Raw genomic sequence first — 22,121 nt, 5'->3', positions numbered from 1 at the left:
TTCTAAAATAGGCACAAGCCTGGAATGGTAATCAGAATGGTTCACTCACAAGGATTCTTTTTTTAAAAATTTGAGAATAGCTGATACACAATATTAGTTTCAGGTGTACAACTTAGTGATTCAACAATTCTATTTTATGCTGGGCGTACCACAAGTGTAACTACCATCTGTCACCATGCAGCACTATTAGAATACCACTATATTCCCCATGCGGTACCTTTTATTCCTGTGACTCATTCATTCCATAACTGGAAGCCTGTGTCTCCTGCTCCCCTTCACCCATTTTGCCAAACTTCCCACTCCCCTCCCCTAAAACCGTCAGTTTGTTTTTTGCATTTATTGGACTTTGTGTCTATTCATTAGTTTTATTTTTTAGATTTCACATGATTCTTCGTAGTGACTAACTGATCATGGCATCCCAAATCCAAAACCGTTGGTGATCTCAATAAGGCCTATTTTTTCACTTCTCAATCTGCATACTTTCCCCATAAGATCCTATGACTTCAATTTCGATCTTTTCTAGTAACTCTTAAATTTACATTTCCAGTTCATACTTCTCGTTTGAATAAGAGGAAATTTAAGGGGATGACTCAGAGTTTGGTATGTTCCTACGTTTAAGGAAAAGCAATGAATGGTATCAAACCATGCCTGAAAAGACTATAAAAAAGCAAGAGGCTGTGGCTGGAGCTGCTCAAGCCTGTGGCAGAACAAAATGAGGGAGGCTAGTTGGAAATGAGCCACATGTCCACAGATGTTGGGGCAAAGATGCTACTTTTCTGTAGCCAGATATGATCCTCTGAGAGACATTCAGAAGTCAATTTTAAAGGGCTCCAAACTAAGGGAGGGTCAAAAAGACCTCAAGAGAGAAATTTCTGGGGATATTTCTGCACCAAGAAAGGTGCAGTCAAGTTCTCTGAAAATACACACAGGAAAAGCCGGTGGCATAAATAGCCAACAACTGTGCATTTACCTGGTCCTGACAGCATCAACTCCAGATGACCCTCTTGCCCATCCTTGTGCAACCACGTTCTTTCATCCTATCTCCTGTTTCCCTGGGCCCTATTCTGGTGAAAGAGAGGTAAAAGGACCATCACACTCTCACTATCACTGCAGGCTTCCATGCCTGGGTCAGGCCCAAAGAAGGAGAGGAAAAGTCTTATAATGTTGAAGTTTGGGTTATTACAATGAACAGAAATTTTTAATGACTGAAATAAGAATGTTTTTGTAACTTTCTAAAGGACTGAGAAAGTACTGGCCTAAGACATTTTTGGGATGGGAAGAGCAAAGTCACATAGTGAGTTTAACAAGAAGTGGTGAGAAAACATAAAGTTTGAGTTCAGTTCCTTCAGTAAATCAGTTACATGTTAGAAATTGAATTATTTCAATTAAAACAGTGTAAATAGATCAGTTCTTTCTAACAGGAACGATGAAAGAAAAGGTGACTCTAATTCATGCTGAGTGCCTAAGAGGCACATTCAATCCTGGCCCAAAGTCTCCTACGAAGGTTCAGTGTCCTACCTTATGACACCAGTGCAGGTATAGTTCATACCCTTCCCAAACCAACAAAAATGCAAGTACCTGGAAAAGCAAAGAAGAAAAAGGAGGTTATTTTGAAATCAAGTTGCTGTCCAAAGCACTGTTCTGTAGTTCAAAATTCCTTTCAGAGTCTAGGATTACATTCACTTCTTGCTATACCTGCACTTGTCAGCCTCTGGTACTTTGTCATGCTGCCCCTCTGACTGAAAAGCTCTCCCTCCCCATGCCACTGATGCTTCAAAGGCAATTCAAATGTCACCTTCTATTTGCAATTTTCACCAGCAACCCCCAAAATTATTACTGCCTCTGGTATTTCATAACAATCACCACACTGATATCCTTCCTGAGTTCCTACCAATTTATTTTCCCTATGATGAACTGTATTCCTGGTATGACTTAGACCCACTTGTGACAAAAGAGAGGACAAAGGCCAGCCCTTCCATTGGTTATTTAAAAGCTCTTTCTTGGGGTGCCTGGGTGGTTCAATCAATTAAGCATCCGACTCTTGGTTTCAGCTCAGGTCATGATCTCATGGTTCATGTGATTGAGCCCTCATACAGTACACAGCCTGCCTGGGATTCTCTCTCTCTCCCTCTGTCTCTGCCCCTCCCCCACGCATGCACTCACTTGCTCTTCTCTCTCTCAAAATAAAAAAAAAAAAACTTAAAAAATTTAAAAATAGAAAAACTTTTTCTTGAGAAATCAGTGTCATTGTTACAATTGTTAACCACTGTTGTTAACCCTCGGTATTTATTCAATAAATCTCGATTAGATTTGATTGTAAATCTAGCCAGTCACCAAGTCAGTATGGAGATGCAAACAAAATCAGAACCCTCAGATACTTAGGATATTAACAAGAGTTGGACTTTATAAAGCTCTTAACCTTTTTATCAAAATAATTTTATGTATCTTATTTCATTTGTTCTTTATCCAGCCCCATAAAATGTCATTTTATTAAATATTATCATTCTCATTTGAAAGAAAAGAAATTGAGGCTCAAAGGGTATACAACTTGACCAAGGTTACAAAGTAACCTAACGACAGAAATAGAACTCAGGTTTTCCTCTTTGTTCATTGTTGTTGCTACTGCTTATATCCAAAAGGAGGGCAGAATAGAAAGTTTGTTGTAATATATTGCTTTATTAGACACTAGAACTCATTCCCACCTTAGAAGCTAATGATACCATTCATTTCATGTTCACTGTGTATAAAAGCAATACAATTCAGTGGCCAGAGTCTGGCTCAGAGCACATCTTTCACCTGCATTTTCCCCATTAAAAAGAAAAGTTTCTATCCAACCTCTCTGCCTACAGCCACCCTCCACACCACAACTTCCAGGATGGTTTTCCTAAAATAGAAATCTGACTTATGCCAAATGGCTTAGTCTTACTTTCCAGACCTTCCAAAATCTGTCACAAGCCTATCTATCCTTTTAGCCTGGTTCCCAATTATTCTTCATTATGTTCTACATTCTAACAGAACTGACCTTTCCCTCTGATCTAGTCACACTCCATATTTTTGTCTTGCCAACTTTGTCTTGATGTTCCCACAGCCTGGAATGTTCTTCCCTGATCCCCATATACACATGTCCAAATCCAACATCCCATCAGTGACACCTCTTACAAGAAGTCTTACTTAATCTTCTTGGCTGCAAGTTGCCTCTTCCTTTTCAGAACCCATGCAGAACTTTTTTTAGGCCTAATGACAAATATAATGCTCTGCCTCTGTTAGCTACTTTTGTCTGTGACTTAGTTGCCCTACTAGAGTCTAAACTCATTAAGACATTACTATAACTTTACATCTCATACCAATCTCTTTGAAGTGCCCTACATGAAAATGGAAACTGCATATATTTTTTTGATCACTGTATACTCAGTACTTATCATTCATATAATGATTAACAAATTTGCTGAAAAATGCAAATGGCAATGCATTTGGGGGGTTGGGCTTTTCTATATCAGAAAGGAAATCAGGGTGCCTGGGTGGCTCAGTTGGTTGGGATACCGACTTTGGCTCAGGTCATGATCTCACAGTCCGAAGTCTGTGGATTTGGGCCCCGCATCAGGCTCTGTGCTGATGGCTCAGAGTCTGGACCCTGCTTCAGATTCTGTCTCCCTTTCTCTGCCCCTCCCCCACTCGCTCGTGCTTTCTCTCTCTCTCTCAAAATAATAAACATTAAAAAAATTAAGGAAAGGGAATTTTGGAATCAGAGAAAGATATGTATGTCCTATGTGTACGTGCACACTGGAAAACTCCCATTACCTGAAAGCTATCCTCCCATAAGCTTTCCACTTCTACAGACTTTTCTCTTACTTGGCCTGAATTTCTCATACCACACTACACCACTATGTCAGCAACAGAGACAGTCAATATTGCCAAAACACTTGCTAAAATGTACTCAGCCCCTGGACTAGAGGAATAGCATTTGGTATTTTTGTGTGTTTCAATTTTTTTTGAATTCCAGTTGGTTAACATACAGTGAAATATTGGTTTCAGGAGTAGAATTCAGTGATTCATCACTTATATATAACACCCAGTGCTTATCATAACAAGCGCCCTCCTTAATGTCCATTACCTATCTAGCCCATCTCCCACCCCCATCCCTCCATCAACCCTCAGTTTATTCTCTATCTGTAAGAGTCTGTTAAGGTTTGTTTCCCTCTTTTTCTCCACACCCCATATGTTCATTGGTTTTATTTCTTAAATTCCACATATGCATGAAATCATATGGTATTTGTCTTTCCCTGACTTGACTTATTTTGCTTAGCATAATACATTCAAGCTACATCCACAACATTGCAAATTGCAAGATTTCATTCTTTTTGATGGTTGAGTAATATTCCATTGTAAATACACACACACACACACACACACACACACACACACACACACACACCACATCTTCTTTATCCCCTCATCAGTCAATGGACATTTGGGTTCTCTCCACAGTTTGGCTAATATTGATAACGCAGCTATAAACATCGAGGTGCATGTACCTATTCAAATCTGATCTTTGTATCCTTTGGGAAAATACCTAATAGTGCAATTGCTGGATCTTAGGGATCTTAGGGTAGTTCTATTTTTCACTTTTTGAGGAACCTCCATATTGTTCTCCAGGGTGGCTATACCACTTTGCAATCCTACCAACAGTGCAAGAGCGTTCTCCTTTCTCTATATTCTTGCCAATACCTATTGTTTCTTGTGTTGTTAATTTTAGCAACTCTGACAGGTATGAGGTAGTATCTCACCATGGTTTTTGCTTTGTATTTCCCTGATGATGAGTGATGTTGAGCATCTTTTCATGTGTCTGTCAGACACCTGGATATCTTGTTTGGACAAGTGTCTATTCATGTCTCCTGCATATTTCTTAACTGAATTATTTGCATTTTGGGTGTTGTCTTTGATAATTTCTTTATATGATTTGGATACTAACCCTTTATCAGATATGGCATTTGCAAATATCTTCTCCCATTCCATAGGCTGCCTTTTAGTTTTGTTGATGGTTTCCTTCACTGTGCAGAAGCTTTTTATCTTGATGAGGTCCCAAAAGTTCATTTTTGCTTTTGTTTCCTTTGCCCTAACATGTTTAGTAAGAAGCTGCTCTGGCTGAGGTCAAGAGGTTGTTGCCTGTGTCCTCCTCTAGGATTCTGATGGTTTCCTGTCTCACATTTAGGTCTTTCATCCATTTTGACTTTATTTTTGTGTATGGTGTAAGAAAGAGGTCCAGTTTCATTGTTCTGCATGTTGCTGTCCAGTTTTCCCAACACCATTTGCTGAAGAAACTGTCTTTTTTCCATTGGATATTCTTTCCTGCTTTGTTGAAGATGAGTTGACCATAGAGTTGTGGGTCCATTTCCAAATTTCCTATTTTGTTCCATTGATATGTGTCTGTTTTTGTGCCAAGTACCATACTGTCTTGATGACTACAGCTTTATAATATAGTTTGAAATCCAGAATCATGGAGCCACCAGTTGGGTTTTTTGTTTTCAGGATTGCTTTGCTATTCAGGGTCTTTTGTGGTTCCATACAAATTTTAGGATTGTCCCACTTCTGTGAAAAATGGTGGTGGTATTTTGATAAGGATTGCATTAAATGTGTAGATTGCTCTGGGTAGTATAGAAATTTTAACAATGTTTGTTCTTCCAATCCATGAGCACGGAATGCTTTTCCATTTCTCTGTGTCCTCTTCAATTCCTTTTATAAGTATTCTACAGATTTCAGGGTGTGACTCAAAGCCATTATTTCCTTGGTTTTCTGCTTAGATGATCTGTCCATTGCTGGAAGTGGGATGTCAAAGTCCCCTACTATTATTAAATTATCACTGAGCTTCTTTATGTTTGTTAGTAATTCATGCATATTTTTAAGTGCTTTCAAGTTGGGGGCATAAATATTTACAATTGTTAGATCTTGATGGACAGACCCCTTCATTATGACATAATGCCTTTCATCTCCTGTTACCATCTTTGTTTTCAAATCTAGTTTGTCTGATATAAGTACGGCTATCTGGCTTTCTTTTGATGTCCATTAGCATGATAGATGGTTCTCCATCCCCTCACTTTCAATCTGCAGGTGTCTTTAGGTCTAAAATCAGTACCCTGTAGGCAGCATATAGATTGATCTTGTTTTCTTTATCCATTCTAATACCCTATGTCTTTTGATTAGAGCATTTAGTTCATTTACATTAAGGGTGATATTGAATAATATGAATTTAGTGCCACTGTGTTACCTTTAAAGTTGGTGTTTCTAGTGTTTTCTCTATCTCTTTATAGTCTTTGCTGCTTTTGGTCTTTTATTCCCCCCACTCAAAGAATCTCTCTGAATATTTCTTGCAGAGCTGGTTGAGTGGTCCTGACCTCCTTTAGTTTTTGTTTATCTAGGAAACTCTTTATCTTTCCTTCTATTCTGAATGACAGCCTTGCGGTATAAAGTATTGTTGGCTGCATATTCTTCCCATTCAGCACATTGAATATATGCTGTCATTCTCTTCTGGCTGCCATGTTTCTGTAGACAGATCTCTTGTGAACTCAATCTGTCTTCCCTTATAGGTTAAGTGTTTTTCCTCCCTCCCTTTGTTTTCAGGATTCTTTGTCTATGTATTTTGTGAATTTGACTATGATATGTCTTGGTGATGGTCAGGTTTTGTTGAATTTAATGAGAATCCTCCATGCCTCTTGGTTTTTGATGTCTGTGTCCTTCCCCGGATTAGGGAAATATTCAGCTATAATTTGTTCAGATAAACCTTCTGCCCATTTTTCTCTCTCTTCATCTTCTGGTACTCCTATTTTACGAATGTTAGTCCCTTTTTATAAGTTGCTAAATTCCCTAAGTCTATCTTTGTGATTCATTACTTTTGTTTCCCTCTTCTTTTCAGCTTCATTATTTTCCATAATTTATCTTCTGTATCACTAATTTGTTCCTCCTCTGCATCCATCTTCACTATCATGGCATCCATTCAAGTCTGCATCTCAGTTATAGCATTTTTAATTTCAGCCTGACTAGATTTTAGCTCTTTATCTCTGCAATAAGAGATTCTGTATAGTCTTCTATGTTTTTTTCCAGCCCAGCTAGAATCATTATAATTGTTCTAAATTCTAGTCCTGACATCTTACTTACATCTGTATTGATTAAATCTCTGGTTGTCATTTTTTCCTGTTCTTTCTTTTGGGGTGAATTCCTCTGTCTTGTCATTTTGGGGAAAACAAGAAAAAATAATAAAATAAAAATTTTTAAATAATAATGAAGCTAGATCCTAAGTGTGTTTTGGTTTGTTTGCTAAGAGAAGCTTGATGGGGCACCTGGGTGTCTCAGCAGTTGAGTGTCTGACTCTTGATTTCAGCTTGGGTCATGACACCAGGGTTGTGGGATTGAGCCCATGACACTGAGCATGGAGCCTGCTTGAGATATTCTCTCTCTCTCTCTCTCTCTCTCTCTCTCTCTCTCTCTTTCCCACTTTTCCCCATTCACATGTACTCTCTCAGAAAAAAACAAAGTTTAAATAATTTTTAAAATATTTAAAGAGAAGTTTGATAGAAAAAAAGAGATTAAAATTAAAAATTAAAAAAATAATAAAATAAATAAAATAAAAATTGCTCTTTCCTTACCCAAGGGAAAAAAACACAAAAGCAAAACAAACAAAAAACCCAAAGGAAGCTAGATCCTGCTTCCCCTATAGCTGAAGTTTTGCAGCACTCTATGATCATTAGACTTAGTGCATGGAAGGGGTTTGTGCTGTTCTTCTGGGGGAAGGGCCCTCTGCTCTGGTTCTCAGGTGGATCTGCCCTAATAGAGATGTGCTTGGAGGGCCCAGGGGGGTGGGGCTTAGTTTAATGGCTCCATTCTCCAATTGGTGGTGTTTAGCCCACTGAGGTCAATCAGTGCTGGCTAGGGGTGAAAATAGCTTCACCCTGCTCTCTAGTCTCTGGAGTGGGAAGTTCCCACCATCACAGAGGCACAATAAATCATCTGTAATCCCACCTTCCATCAGAACCCTGCCTTTCACCGTCTGTGTCCATGCTATCCACCTACTAGGTGGTGCTGCCCTCCTGGGTTCTATCTCAGGCTGTGTTTCAAAACCCCACACTTCAGAGACCCCCACGGCTCAGACCCACTCTTATCCTCTGGGGGATGGTCTTGCTATGCCATGGCCAGTGCTGGCTTGTCCCAGGAAATAGTCACGTGACCACACAGTTGTAGTGGCTCAGAGCTTATGGTAAATCACAACACAGCCAGTTCCAGGGTTTGCTGTCCTCAGCCAATGTCTTTGTTCCTATACTAGTGATAGGGCAGCTCTATGGCACTTGTCCAGTCTTTTGCCCACGAATAGGCTGAGTTGCCTCTACCAAATGCACTCCAAGCATGGAAACTGCTTCTTCCCATGTGATCCAGGGGATCCTTAGACCTCGTTTGCCCAAACCCGAGGCTCTACCCTGCTTCCTCGCCAGAGCACCACCAGGCACTGAGCTCTGAAACTTCAGACTCTGCGCTCCACTATTTATAAAAAAAACTGGTGGTATTGAAACCTTCTCCTTTCCCCCCATCAATGGTTTTGGGGAACAGTTTTCTTGTACAGTTCTCTGTGAGTATTTTCACTTTTTTTCTTCACTGTTAGTTCACCTCTCTCCAATTGGGATCTCTCCCTACCACAGCACCCTCAGCTCTTTTCTCCCACACATCAACCCTCTGCAGTTCTTATCTTCCATGGGTCATTTTTTCTGTTTTTAGACTTGCAGCTTAGCTCTCTAAGACTTCTGATTGGTTTTTTAGGTGTTCAGAATGATTTGATATTTATCTAGCTGACTGGGGGAGGAGGCAAGCTTAGAGTCACCCTACTCCACTGCCATCTTAACCGTCCTCTTGAGGACTAGCATTTGCAGAATAGGATAGGTTTGACAAACTACCTAATTTGTAAGGCCAAGGAAGACTGGTTCTCAGGAGATTAAATATGAAATGAGATAGCTCAACATGTAAAGGTACAGCTAATGTGAATCTGTTGAGTGTTGAAAATAACAACATTGAAAGAACCATAAAATAGGCCATGAAATAAGACTAGAAAAAGAATGTTCTACTACCCTTTCAAAGGGAATATTTTAAGACAGATCCTCTAGTAGAACAAGCCTTTTTTTCCTCCATCCATCCCTTGTGCCTAAGATTCAAATAGCTAATATAAACTCCAACTCTGCTAATACAAGAGTAATCTTGGGTTCTGAAGACTCCCGGCACCAACTGGATACCATCCTAGACAGGAGCACCTCATGAGGCTACTTGGGAAGAGAGTAGGGGAAACATGAAACATTACTCACCAACAGCAATGAAACACTACTCACCACCAGCAATGAAGAGTAGGCAGTCAGGATCCCAAATAAACTCAGCAAAACAATGGACCAAAAGAACCAGTATCCTGTACCTAGAAAAATGACCCTGCAAAAATGTGTTTCAATTCTTAAAATATAGCAGCAATAAGTAGTGTCTGTGTCAAGGGTAGGGAATAAGACTGGACTAGATGAGGCTTAGGAAAATGGAAGGAGGTAAGAGAAGAAATCTGAGAATAGATCTGTGAAGAGCTCTGGAGATATTTAGTTGAAAGTTTTAACTTTATCCTATAGGCAACTGGGTACTTTAGTGGGGTTTTGTATAAGTGGTATGATTTTTTTTTAATTATTTAGAATATATACTCAAAACTTATGTCCTCTTTTAAAAAAAGCAATATAATAATACAGAAATTCTGCAATGTCAAAAGAGAAAAAGCCATCCATAAGTTCACCACCTTAATAAAATTAATGTTTTCTGGGGCGCCTGGGTGGCTCAATCAGTTGAGCGACCGACTTAAGCTTAGGTCATGATCTCACGGTTTGTGAGTTCGAGCCCTACGTTGGGCTCTGTGCTGACAGCTCAGAGCCTGGAGCCTGCTTCTGATTCTGTGTCTCCCTCTCTCTCTGCCCCTCCCCCACTCATGCTCTGTCTCTCTCTGTCTCAGAAATAAACATTAAAAATAAATAAATAAATAAATAAATAAATAATAAAATTAATGTTTTCCATTTTGGCATGTTCCCTGCCCATTTGCATGTATGATTTCATATATAGCTGCAATCACAGCCACCATATTAACTGCTCTATGCTAGAGCTAAGATATTTGGGCCCTTTAAAAGCAGTGTGGAGGTTCCTCAGAAAATTAAAAATAGATCTACCCTATGACCCAGCAATAGCACTGCTAGGAATTTATCCAAGGGATACAGGAGTGCTGATGCATAGGGCCACTTGTACCCCAATGTTTATAGCAGCACTCTCAACAATAGCCAAATTATAGAAAGAGCCTAAATGTCCATCAACTGATGAATGGATAAAGAAATTGTGGTTTATATACACAATGGAATACTATGTGGCAATGAGAAAAAATGAAATATGGCCTTTTGTAGCAATGTGGATGGAACTGGAGAGTGTGATGCTAAGTGAAATAAGCCATACAGAGAAAGACAGATACCATATGGTTTCACTCTTATGTGGATCCTGAGAAACTTAACAGAAACCCATGGGGGAGGGGAAGGAAAAAAAAAAAAGAGGTTAGAGTGGGGGAGAGCCAAAGCATAAGAGACTGTTAAAAACTGAGAACAAACTGAGGGTTGATGGGGGGTGGGAGGGAGGAGAGGGTGGGTGATGGGTATTGAGGAGGGCACCTTTTGGGATGAGCACTGGGTGTTGTATGGAAACCAATTTGTCAATAAATTTCATATAAAAAAAAATAAAACATATTCCTTACTGTGATCGAAAAAAAAAAAAAGAAATTGTGGTTTATATACACAATGGAATACTATGTGGCAATGAGAAAAAATGAAATATGGCCTTTTGTAGCAACGTGGATGGAACTGGAGAGTGTGATGCTAAGTGAAACAAGCCATACAGAGAAAGACAGATACCATATGGTTTCACTCTTATGTGGACCCTGAGAAACTTAACAGAAACCCATGGGGGAGGGGAAGGAAAAAAAGAGGTTAGAGTGGGGGAGAGCCAAAGCATAAGAGACTGTTAAAAATTGAGAACAAACTGAGGGTTGATGGGGGGTGGGAGGGAGGGGAGGGTGGGTGATGGGTATTGAGGAGGGCACCTTTTGGGATGAGCACTGGGTGTTGTATGGAAACCAATTTGACAATAAATTTCATATATTAAAAAAAAAAGATATTTGGGCCCTTTAAAAACAGTTCGAACGTGTTCTGTTCCTTAAGTATGTTATGAGAGAAAGCTGCTAATAATATGCTAAGAGAAACAGTGTTATTCTGGTCTACGTATTATATGTCAAATAATTTGAACTCATTTCCAGATAACAGGAATTACCTTCTCTTCATATAATACCTGGAGTAATTATAACTTAATAATATAAAATTTAGATTAGTGAACATACAACCACATTAAAATCAATAAGGGAAATTCTCTTTCCTCACAGGCTTTAAGACACATCAAGAACAAAGAAACAGGCAATCAGCCATCCTAGTGAGAGCTATCCCAAATCAAGACACTGGGAATAGTATTCTGTAGAATATGAACTCACAACTAGAAATCCGAAAGCAGCAAATAATGTCAGCAAATGAATTCAATAAAGCCAACAAATAAAAAACTTGCACTTAAGAAAATATAATGGCACAATCAGAAAAGAATCACAAAATAAATATATTTAAGATGTTTAGAGAAATAAAGGAAGGACTAACATCCATGTAACAAGAATATAATGCTTTGGGGTTTTCAAAAAAGATTTTAAGTAATCTCTACACCCAAAATGGGGCTTGAACTTACAACCCCAAGATCAAGAGTCACATGTTCTACTGACTGAGCCAGCCAGGTACCCCAAGAATATGATGTTTCAATATGAGCACAGGGATAATAATAAAAAAAAAAAGTTCTTGGGGAAAAAAATGAAAGACGGACTTACTATCAGTCTAGATACAGCCAAAGGATTAATCAAACAGCTTAACCAAGAAGCAACACCAACTTTGCTTTCAAGTGAGAATGGAAAGTTAAGGTTTGCCATTTAATGGTGCCTCTACCTTTTCTAATCATTTCCCTGGCTACATTAGATTTTTTTCTTTTTTTTTACTTCCTTTCAACCTTATTTTGTATATTCAATCACACATAAATATTATTAGTTCAATTCATCTGCTGTGAACTTCAGGCAAAGGAAGAGCTGTGGTTTTATTTCTCTCTCTCCCTCTTCTACCTCTTCCTGTCCCATTAATCTGTACTCATTCTTAGTGGTGGTGTGTGCATGTGGTGGGGGGAGATAACAAAAGGGAGTGAGAAGAATGAAAAGGAGTTAGCTTAAGTGACTGCCTACACATCAGTGGAACTTAAAAAAGGAAGTCTTTCTTGGTCATCACTCCTTTAATCTGAAAATATACAGTTGCTGGGAATATACAGTAGGCTCACTCCATATGGATTGTCCAATGCAGGCTTCTTCTGACTTAGTATTTTCAAGCAGTTTTCTCTCTGCTCTGGGCCATTTGCTTTATATCCCCTTAGCAGCATAATCACATCCCCCTTTTAGATGGAGGCCTTCTCATTCAATACAGAAAGACTTTTTAGGGAAGACTAGTCAAGCAGCCTCCTCACCTAAATCCACATTTGCTGCACCAATGCTTAAAGAGACCTTCCAGGACCCCTTCTCTGCTTTCCCATAGCTGCAAGATGCAGCTTTCTTGTACCTTCCCCAAATACATTTCCTACATACCACAATGCTTTATATTAATCCCACCAATTTATTGTCAGCTGACAGTAATTCTGAGGGGGAAAAAAAGACACATTGTGGTGAGGCATTAGAAACTTTCACATAACATAAAGAATGGGGAGACATGTCTAACCCCACAACACACATGGGGGGAAAAGGGAAGTGATAGTTACCCCATCAAAAATTCTGCTCTGAAAGGGAATAACAACTAAAAAAGCTGGATGATATGTTCTTTAAAATCTAAATGAAGGCATCAGGGAGCCAATAAGCAGTGACGAACTATGGAACCAAGATCCAAGTAAGAGAGGAAAATCCACAATACATAACTTGTCATTTGGGTGATTTTTCTCTAGAAGAAGTGGCTGAAATAGAGACATCTTGCAGGGCTAGGAGGACAAAAATATGGGGAGGGTAATCTGCTAGACATTCTACACTTTGATTTAGGACCTTCTAGGGCTAAATCTTAGGAGTAAGCCCAAACCAAAAATAGACTGCTTCTGGGGGACTGAATCATAGCTTTGAACAATTTAAGTATGTAATATTGAATTAAGGTGAAGAGGATTTGCTAATACACCTAGGTATTTGTCAGAGTAACTGAGAGGACATAATGTACTTCAAGGTCTCAAATTACCTATACAACTTATTATATACAATACTGCACTCAAGCAAAACAATCAGTCATGCTAGGATAGGAGACCACATTAGTGAATGCCTAAAGAGATGACAACATAAAAAGATCTCTGGCATATCTAGGTAAGAAAGGTATTAGACACAAACTTCTAAATCAATATCCCTAAAATGTTTAGACTGTGACAAAATTAAGAATTTCATTATAGAACTATTTAAAAGGAGACCAATTTAAAAAAAATAAAAGAATTTGTTAAACAAAGAATAGGTCAGAAAAAAATATCAAGAATGAAACAGAGACACACGAACAAATATACAAAAAATAAAGAAAAGTAAGACACTTGGGGATAAAGAAAGGAGGTCTAATATACATAAAATTGAAGTTCCAAACGTAGAGGTGATAAAAAATTGAGTAAAAACATCTGAAAAGAGAGTGGCTGAGAACTTCTCCAAAATGATTAAAATATTTTATTGGTCTGGGATCAGTCAGTAAAGGATTTACTATAGGGATCAGACCTTATGCTGTTATAGAAGCCACTAGAGAAGGCTATATAAGTCTGTTACATCTGCTCTGATATTTGGCCTAAAGTTGCTAGAACTCAGGCCAGCAGTCGGGAAGGAAAACTGAACCTGACATATGAGAGAACTAAACTCTATAATGAGCAACTGGAACCCACAAGAACAAACTGAAACACATGAGGGTAAACTGAAACCCATGTGGACACACACAATGGAACCTGTGTCTGTCTTTCACTGGGTCAAGCATTTAGCTAAGCTAGTCCAGGGTACTGCTGCCTCAACATCCATTTTGTTTGGTCAAGTGGGCTGCAAGGAAGTTAAACTGACATTAGCCCCCTCAGAGAAACACATGCCCTATACAGCATCCCAGAGTCACAAGCAAATATAAATTCCTGATAGGACTCCCCCAACAGCCCTTGGGATCAGATTTCCTCTGCTCCCTGGCACCTGTATGCCTTATGTGCCCCTTAGATATGACTCTCATGGGGCTTACCAAACTCCCGCTTTTTTAGTTTGAATTGACCAATCTGGTCCTAGCCCAGTAACCACTCCATCCAAAGACACTGATAAAGGCATGTGCCTAAGTCATGCCTCTCTGTCTAAACTCTGCCTTGACCTTCCATGTGCCCCCTTGAGGTGTGCCATGTACATCCTCTAGTACCTATAAGTAATAAACTTCTCTCTTTTGATTTCTCTTGTGGCCTGTTGCTGAACCACCACTCACTACTGTTGTTGCCTTGACTCATGATCCAGCACCCTGTGCTCCACAGAAAAGAATGTTAATTTAGCAAAGTTACAATACACTGCCTCCAACCTTGATGATAAGAATGACCTGTAGAAAAGGTTGGTGCCTTTGGTCATTGAGCTGCACACTTATATGGCCTAGGACACAGAGAAACTAAAAAAGAGATGGCAGGATTAGGGAGTATGTAGGCCAAGGTACCACCCCATGCTCCAGCATGAAGGCTGCCATAATGCCTGGGCACATCAGTGATCTTCATATTATAAAACAATGGCTGCTGATTCACTTCCCACATGCAAATTTTATGCAACTTTCTCGTGTACCTAATCCTAACCCAATCCTATAGTGGCAACAGAATTCTTAGAAATGTAGTTTCAGTTTAGCAGTCCCAGATAATATAGGATCACAGCCCACTCATGGTCAACTTGGAATCCATACACACCTCTACTAACTACTCTTATTTTCTAATATGATGCAATGATCTCTCATAGAACCAAAAATACACCAATCCTCTCTCCAAAAGAGGTTAGAGTTATCACCACAGGGTGATGGTTATACCTCCAGTTTAAGTACTGATATATATGGTCAACTACTATTGACACACCCTATTATGAAAAAAGAGAAAAATGTGTGTGTATGTATGCATACATACATACTATATACATACATATACATATACATATACATACACACACACATATATATATATATATTGAAGGAGGAAGGAGAGAGGAGCAAGCAGAATTCTGGCCCCCATGAATTCTGTCCTCTGGTGTCACACCAGTGATGATGTTATATAAGATGGTAAAAGGAACTTTGCAGACGTAATTAAGGTTACTAAACAGCTGACTTTAAAATAGGGAGATTAACCTGGATTATCTGGGTAAATCCAGTGTTATCACATGAACTCTTAAAATCAGAAGAGGAGGGCATAAAAGGAAGTAAGAGAAATGAGAAAGAAGAACTCAGAAATCTGAAGTTTGAGAGGACTTGACACACAGTTCTTAGTTCTGAAGATAGAGAAGGTCACAAGCTAAAGAATTCACTGGCTTTGAGAAGGTGAGAACAACTTCCATCTGACAACCACCAAAGAAAGGGCACTTCATTCCTACAATGAGAAATACATGGATTCTGCCAACGCTGAATAAACCAAGAAGTGGATTCTCACCCAGTCTACACATAAATGCTCAGGCCAGCTAGCATGTTGATTTCAGTATTATAAGATCCTAAGTAGAGTACCCAGCTGAGCATGACTGACTTCTGACCTACAAACTATAAGACAATAAACAGATATTGTTTTAGGCCACCCAATTTTCAGCAATTTGGTATAGTAACAATGGTAAAACTGCCCATGAAACTTACTTGTGACATTAGAACCTGTGGGAGCACACTCATGTATACAACTTCTATTTGATAATGGACTATTTAGTGAGAATTCTGCTTGCTGCTGAGTATGTTTCTTCCAACTATGCATTCCAAAACTAGAGAAATAACCATAGAGTGGGATTGGGATGCGCTAGACCCACTATGGAAATGGACCTCAGCCAGGAGGAGGGGCCAAGATGGCAGAGCTGCATGGAACTTTTTTCTCCCTCTCTTGTCCCTGAAATACAGCTAAATCAACACCAAACCATCTTGCAAATGGTTTGCAAATAGTTTCCAAACCTAGAAAACTGATTTGAGGATTAACACAATGATCTGCACAACTTGAACCACAGAACTCAGCAGGTACGTGGTGTGGAGAGGTGAACTGGGGTAGACAGAAGCCACAGAGGGTAGAGAGCTGCTTTTGCTTGAGGAGAAAGAACAGGAAAAGCACTCCCTTACCCCACAAAAGCAGCTGGAGAGAAAGAGAAAGAGTGGACGGAACAAAAAAGAAAGGAGAAAGTGACTGCAAGGGGCTAAACAAAAAAAGAAAGAAAGGAGAGGGTTTGAATTCCATGAAGATGCTATAAACAGGAGAGCACAGAGCTTGAAACTCTGCAGCTCAATACTAGCAGAGCTCTGGTGGGAAGAGCTAATCCTCAGGAGCAGTGAAGTCCAAGGGGTCCTCAGGCCACACGGGGAGAGGTAGTTCCCCTGCTGGGAGGACATTTGGTACAGGCTATGTGGCCTCCCCACAGGCAAAGGTCCCAGCGGACCCCAGACAACAGCCACATTTGCTGGTGTTGGAACAAGGATGTTAGGGGTGAAGTCTGGTGCCAGATGGGTGTTGTGATTTACCATAATCCCTGAAACCCTGCTGCTACACGATCACACGAACTTCTGGGGTGGGCTAGCACCCAGCCGCAGTCTCTAGACATCTGCAGCCCGACAGTCACACAAACACACAAACTGGCCAGCACCCAGCCAGTGCTCAGCGAGACCCTCCCCTAGAGGGTCTGAGCAGGTCAAAGCTGCAGGACCCTCAGAAGTGAAGGGTTTGGAAACACAGCCCCATCTGAGATAAAACTCAGAAGGGAGGTGCCAGCTGGCAGGTTGATGGCTTGGTCATGTGCAGCATAGAAGTGGGGAGTGGACGGAAACTCTTGCTGATTGCTGGTCAGCAAGAGTACAGAATTCTGATACTAGAGACTAGGTAGCTGGGTGTCACCATTTTCTTTTCTTTTTTTAATGTTCGTTTATTTTTGAGAGAGAAAAAGAGAGACAGAGCATGAGCGGGGCAGGGGCAGAGAGAGAGGGAGACACGGAATCTGAAGCAGGCTCCAGGCTCTGAGATGTCAGCACAGAGCCCAATGCGGGGCTCAAACCCACAAACCGTGAGATCATAACCTGAGCCAAAGTTGGATGCATAACCAAATGAGCCACCCAGGCGCCCCTAGGTGATGCCATTTTCACCCCTCCTGCACATGCACATACACGCCTACACATGCCACAACAATCCATGCCAGTAAACTAAGCAGTGCCATCTCAGGGAGAATGGAGCCACTATACCAAGCCCTGTCCAACTGGGCCAATCGTGCTAGATGAACACCACAAACTCTCTCTACCTGCTTAGTTTACAGACTATAAAGTGCTTCATAGTTTGACTTCTAGGGGAAAGTGGATGTAATTTCAATTGTATTCATCCTGTTCACTGGTACATCTACTCAATTTTTTTTCTTTTCTCATTCTTGAATACAGAATTTATTTTTATTCTCCATTTCTATAAAAAGGATCTTTCTTTAATTTTTGTACTTTATTTTTTACTTTTTAATAAGTTTTTTAAATTCTATTTTACTGTCATCATTTCATTTTATTCTATTTTATTGTATTGATTTTCTTAAATTTCAAACATTTCCATTTCTTTTTCCTCTTCTTTTCTTTTTATTTCTATTCTGTCAAGCTTCTTTCAAAACCAGGCCAAGACACACCTAGGAATTAGCATCCTTTATTTGATTTTTTGTGTTGTTTTTAATTTCTATTTAAAATTATTTTATTTTATTAATTCTCTTTCTTCCTTCAAAATGATGAAATGGAGGAATTCACCCAAAAAGAAAGAACAGAAAGGAATGACAGCCAGGGACTTAATCAACACAGGTACAAGCAAGATGTCTGAACCAGAATTTGGAATCATGATAATAAGAATACTAGCTGGGGTTGAAAATAGCATAGAATCCCTTTCTGCAGAGAATAAAGAAGTAAAATCTAGTCAGGACAAAATTAAAAATGCTATAACTGAGCTGCCATCTGGAATAGATGCCCTGGCGGCAAGGATGGGTGAAGCAGAGTGGTGAATCATCAATACAGAAGACAAACTTATGGAGAATAACGAAGTAGAAAAAAAGAGGGAAACTGAGGCAAAAGAGAATGATATAAGAATTAGAGAACTCAGTGACTCATTAAAAAGGAATAACATCCGAATCATAGGGGGTCCAGAAGATGAAGAGAGAGGAAAAGGGGTAGAAGGTTTATGTGAGCAAATCATAGTAGAAAAGTTTCCTAACCTGGGGGAAGACACAGAAATCAAAATCCAGGAAGCAGAGAGAACTCCCATTAGTTTCAACAAAAACCAACCATCAACAAGGCATATCATAGACAAATTCACAAAATACTCAGGCAAGGAAAGAATCATGAAAGCATCAAGGGAAAAAGAATCCTTAACCTACAAAGGAAGACAGATCAGGTTTGCAGCAGACCTGTCTACAGAAACTTGGCAGGCCAGAATGGAGTGGCAGGACATATCCAATGTGCTGAACTGGAAAAATATACAGTCAAGATCTTTATCCAGCAAGGCTGTCATTCAAAATAGGAGAGATAAGAAGTTTTCCAAACAAAAACTAAAGGAGTTCGTGACCACTAAACCAGGCCTGCAAGAAATTTTGAGGGGGATTCTCTGAGGGGAGAAAAGATGAAAAAAAAAAAAAAATAAGACCAAAAGCAACAAAGACCAGAAAGGACCAGAGAACACCACCAGAAACTCCAACTCTACAGGCAACATAATGTCAATAAATTTGTATCTGTCAGTACTCGCTTTAAATGTCAATGGATTAAAGATCAATCAAAAGACATAGGGTAACAGAATGGATAAGAAAACAAGATACATCTATATGCTGTTTACAAGAGACCCACTTTAGACCTAAAGACACCTTCAGATTGAAAGTCAGGGGATAGAAAACCATCTATCATGCTAATAGTCACCAAAAGAAAGCTGGAGTAGCCATACTTATATCAGATAATCTAGATTTTAAAATAAAAACTATAACAAGAGATGAAGACGGGAATTATATCATAATTAAGGGATCTAGCCACCAAGAAGATCTAATAGTTATAAACATTTATGCTCCAAATGTGATGACACCCAAATATATAAATCAATTAATCACAAACATACAGAAGCTCACTTCAACACCCCACTTACAGCAATGGACAGATCATCTAAACAGAAAATCAACAAGGAAACAACGGCTTTGAATGACACACTAGACCGGATGGACTTGACAGATGTATTCAGAACATTTCATCCTAAAGCAGCGAATATACATTCTTCTCCAGTATACATGGAACGTTCTCCAGAATACACTACATATTGGGACACAAATCAGCCCTCAACAAGTACAAAAAGAGTGAGATCATACCATGCATATTTTCAGACCACAACACTATGAAACTTGACATCAACCACAAGAAACAATTTGGAAAGATAACAAATACTTCAAGACTACAGAATGAATCCTACTAAAGAATGAATGTGCCAACCAAGACGTTAAAGAGGAAATTTAAAAGTACATGGAAGCCAATGAAAATGATAAAACCACAGCCCAAAACCTCTGGGACGCAGCAAAGGCAGTCATTAAGAGGGAAGTATATAGAAATCCAGACCTTCCTAAAGAAGGAAGAAAGGTCTCAGATACACAACCTAACCTTACACCTTGCAGAGCTGCGAAAAGAACAGCAAATAAAACCCAAAACAAGCAGAGGATGGGAAATAATAAAGATTAGGGCAGAAATCAATGCTATCAAAACAAAAAAAAAACCCCAAAAACAAAAAACAAAAAAACCCAGAACAGATCAATGAAACCAGGAGCTGGTTCTTTGAAAAAATTAACAAAATTGATAAACACCTGGCCAGTTTGCTCAAAAAGGAAAAGGAAAGGACCCAAATAAAATCAAGAATGAAAGAGGAGAGATCACAACCAACACAGCAGAAACACAAACAATAAGAGAATGAGCAATTATATGCCAATAAAATGGGCACTTTGGAAGAAATGGACAAATTCCTAGAAACATATAAACTACCAAAACTGAAACAGGAGCAAATAGAAAATCTGAACAGACCCACAACTAGTAAAGAAATCGAATTAGTAATCAAAAATCTGCCAAAAAACGAGTCCAGAGCCGGATCGTTTTTCAGGGGAATTCTACAAAACATTTAAAGAATAGTTAAAGCCTGTTCTTTTGAAACTGTTCCAAAAAATAGAAATGGAAGGAAAACTTCCAAATTCCTTTTATGAAGCCAGCATTACCTTGATTCCAAAACCAAAGACCCCACTAAAAAAGGAGAACTACAGACCAATTTCCCTGATGAACATGGATGCAAAAGTCCTCAACAAGATGCTAGCTGACCAGATGCAAAAATACAAAAAAAAAGAACTATTCACCATTACCAAGTGGGATTTATACCTGGGATACAGGGCTGGTTCAATATCCACAAAATAATTAATGTGATTCATCACATCAATAAAAGAAAGAACAAGAACCAAATGATCCTCTCCACAGATGCAGAGAAAGCATCTGACAAAATATAGCATCCTTTCTTGATAAAAGCCTTTAAGAATGTAGGGATAGCAGGATCATACCTGAAGACCATAAAAGCCATATATGAAAGACCCACCACTAATATCATCCTCAATGGGGAAAAACTGAAGAGCTTTACCCCTAAGATAAGGAACATGACAGGGATGTCCACTCTCACCACTGTTCTTCAACATAGTATTGGAAGTTTAGCCTCAGAAATCAGACAACACAAAGAAATAAAAGGCATTCAAATCAGCAAGGAGGAAGTCAAAGTTTCACTCTTCACAGACAACATGATACTCTATACGGAAAACCCAAAAGATTCTACCAAAAAATTGCTACAACTGATTCATGAATTCAGCAAAGTTATAGGATTTAAAATCAATGCACAGTAGCCGCTCTGGAAAACTGTGGAGGTTCCTCAAAAAATTAAAAATAGAACTACCCTGTGACCCAGCAATAAAACTACTAGGAATTTACCCAAGGGATACAGGAGTGCTGATGCATAGCGGCACATATACCCCAATGTTTATAGCAGTGCTTTCAACAATAGCCAAATTATGGAAACAGCCTAAATGTGCATCAACTGATGAATGGATAAAGAAAATGTGGTTTATATACACAATGGAATACTACTTGGCATTGAGAAAGAATGAAATCTGGCCATTTGCAGCAACGTGGATGGAACTGGAGGGTATTATGCTAAGTGAAATAAGTCAGTCAGAGAAGGACAGATATCATATGTTTTCACTCATATGTGGATCTTGAGGAACTTAACAGAAGACCATGGGGGAGGGTAAGGGGAAAAATAGTTACAAACAGAGAGGGAAGGAGGCAAACCATAAGCAACTTAAATACAAAGAACAAACTGAGGGTTGATGGGGAGAGGAGGAGAGGGGAAAATGGGTGATGGGCATTGATGAGGGCACTTGGGATGAGCACTGGGTGTTATATGTAAGCCAATTCGACAATAAAGTATATTCAAAAAATAAAATCAATGCACAGAAATCAGTTGCATTCCTATATACCAACAATGAAGCAACAGAAAGCGAAATCAAGGAATCTATCCCATTTACAATTGCAACAAAAACCGTAAGATACCTAGGAATAAACCACAGAGGTGAAAAATCTATACACTGAAAACTATAGAAAGCTTATGAATGAAATTGAAGAAGACACAAAAAAATGGAAAAAGATTCCATGCTCCTGGATAGGAAGAACAAATATTGTTAAAATGTCGATACTACACAAAGCAATCTACATATTCAATGC

General features: G+C 39.2%; 1 protein-coding gene across 11 annotated transcripts in view; it reads right to left on the bottom strand.

Moving 5' to 3' along the window:
* The window catches only part of GDPD4 (glycerophosphodiester phosphodiesterase domain containing 4), a 174,677-nt gene that overhangs the window by 113,338 nt on the left and 39,218 nt on the right, over positions 1-22,121 (bottom strand). For 8 of the 11 annotated variants that reach the window (XM_045038692.1, XM_045038693.1, XM_019811762.3 and 5 more), the window contains exons 4-5: positions 9,360-9,453; positions 1,519-1,578 (exon numbers count right to left, since the gene is read on the bottom strand). The exons of 1 other annotated variant lie outside the window; for it this stretch is intronic. In XM_045038692.1, the coding sequence (XP_044894627.1) occupies positions 1,519-1,578; positions 9,360-9,453 (154 nt within the window). Of the gene's footprint in view, positions 1-970; positions 1,065-1,518; positions 1,579-9,359; positions 9,454-22,121 lie in introns of those variants that run through there. 2 more of the 11 variants (XM_045038696.1, XM_045038694.1) reach the window with 2 other exon arrangements.

Source organism: Felis catus, chromosome D1 (assembly GCF_018350175.1).
Source record: "Felis catus isolate Fca126 chromosome D1, F.catus_Fca126_mat1.0, whole genome shotgun sequence".
NCBI classification, from domain to species: domain Eukaryota; kingdom Metazoa; phylum Chordata; class Mammalia; order Carnivora; family Felidae; genus Felis; species Felis catus.
This window is presented reverse-complemented; position numbering and strand designations above follow the sequence as displayed.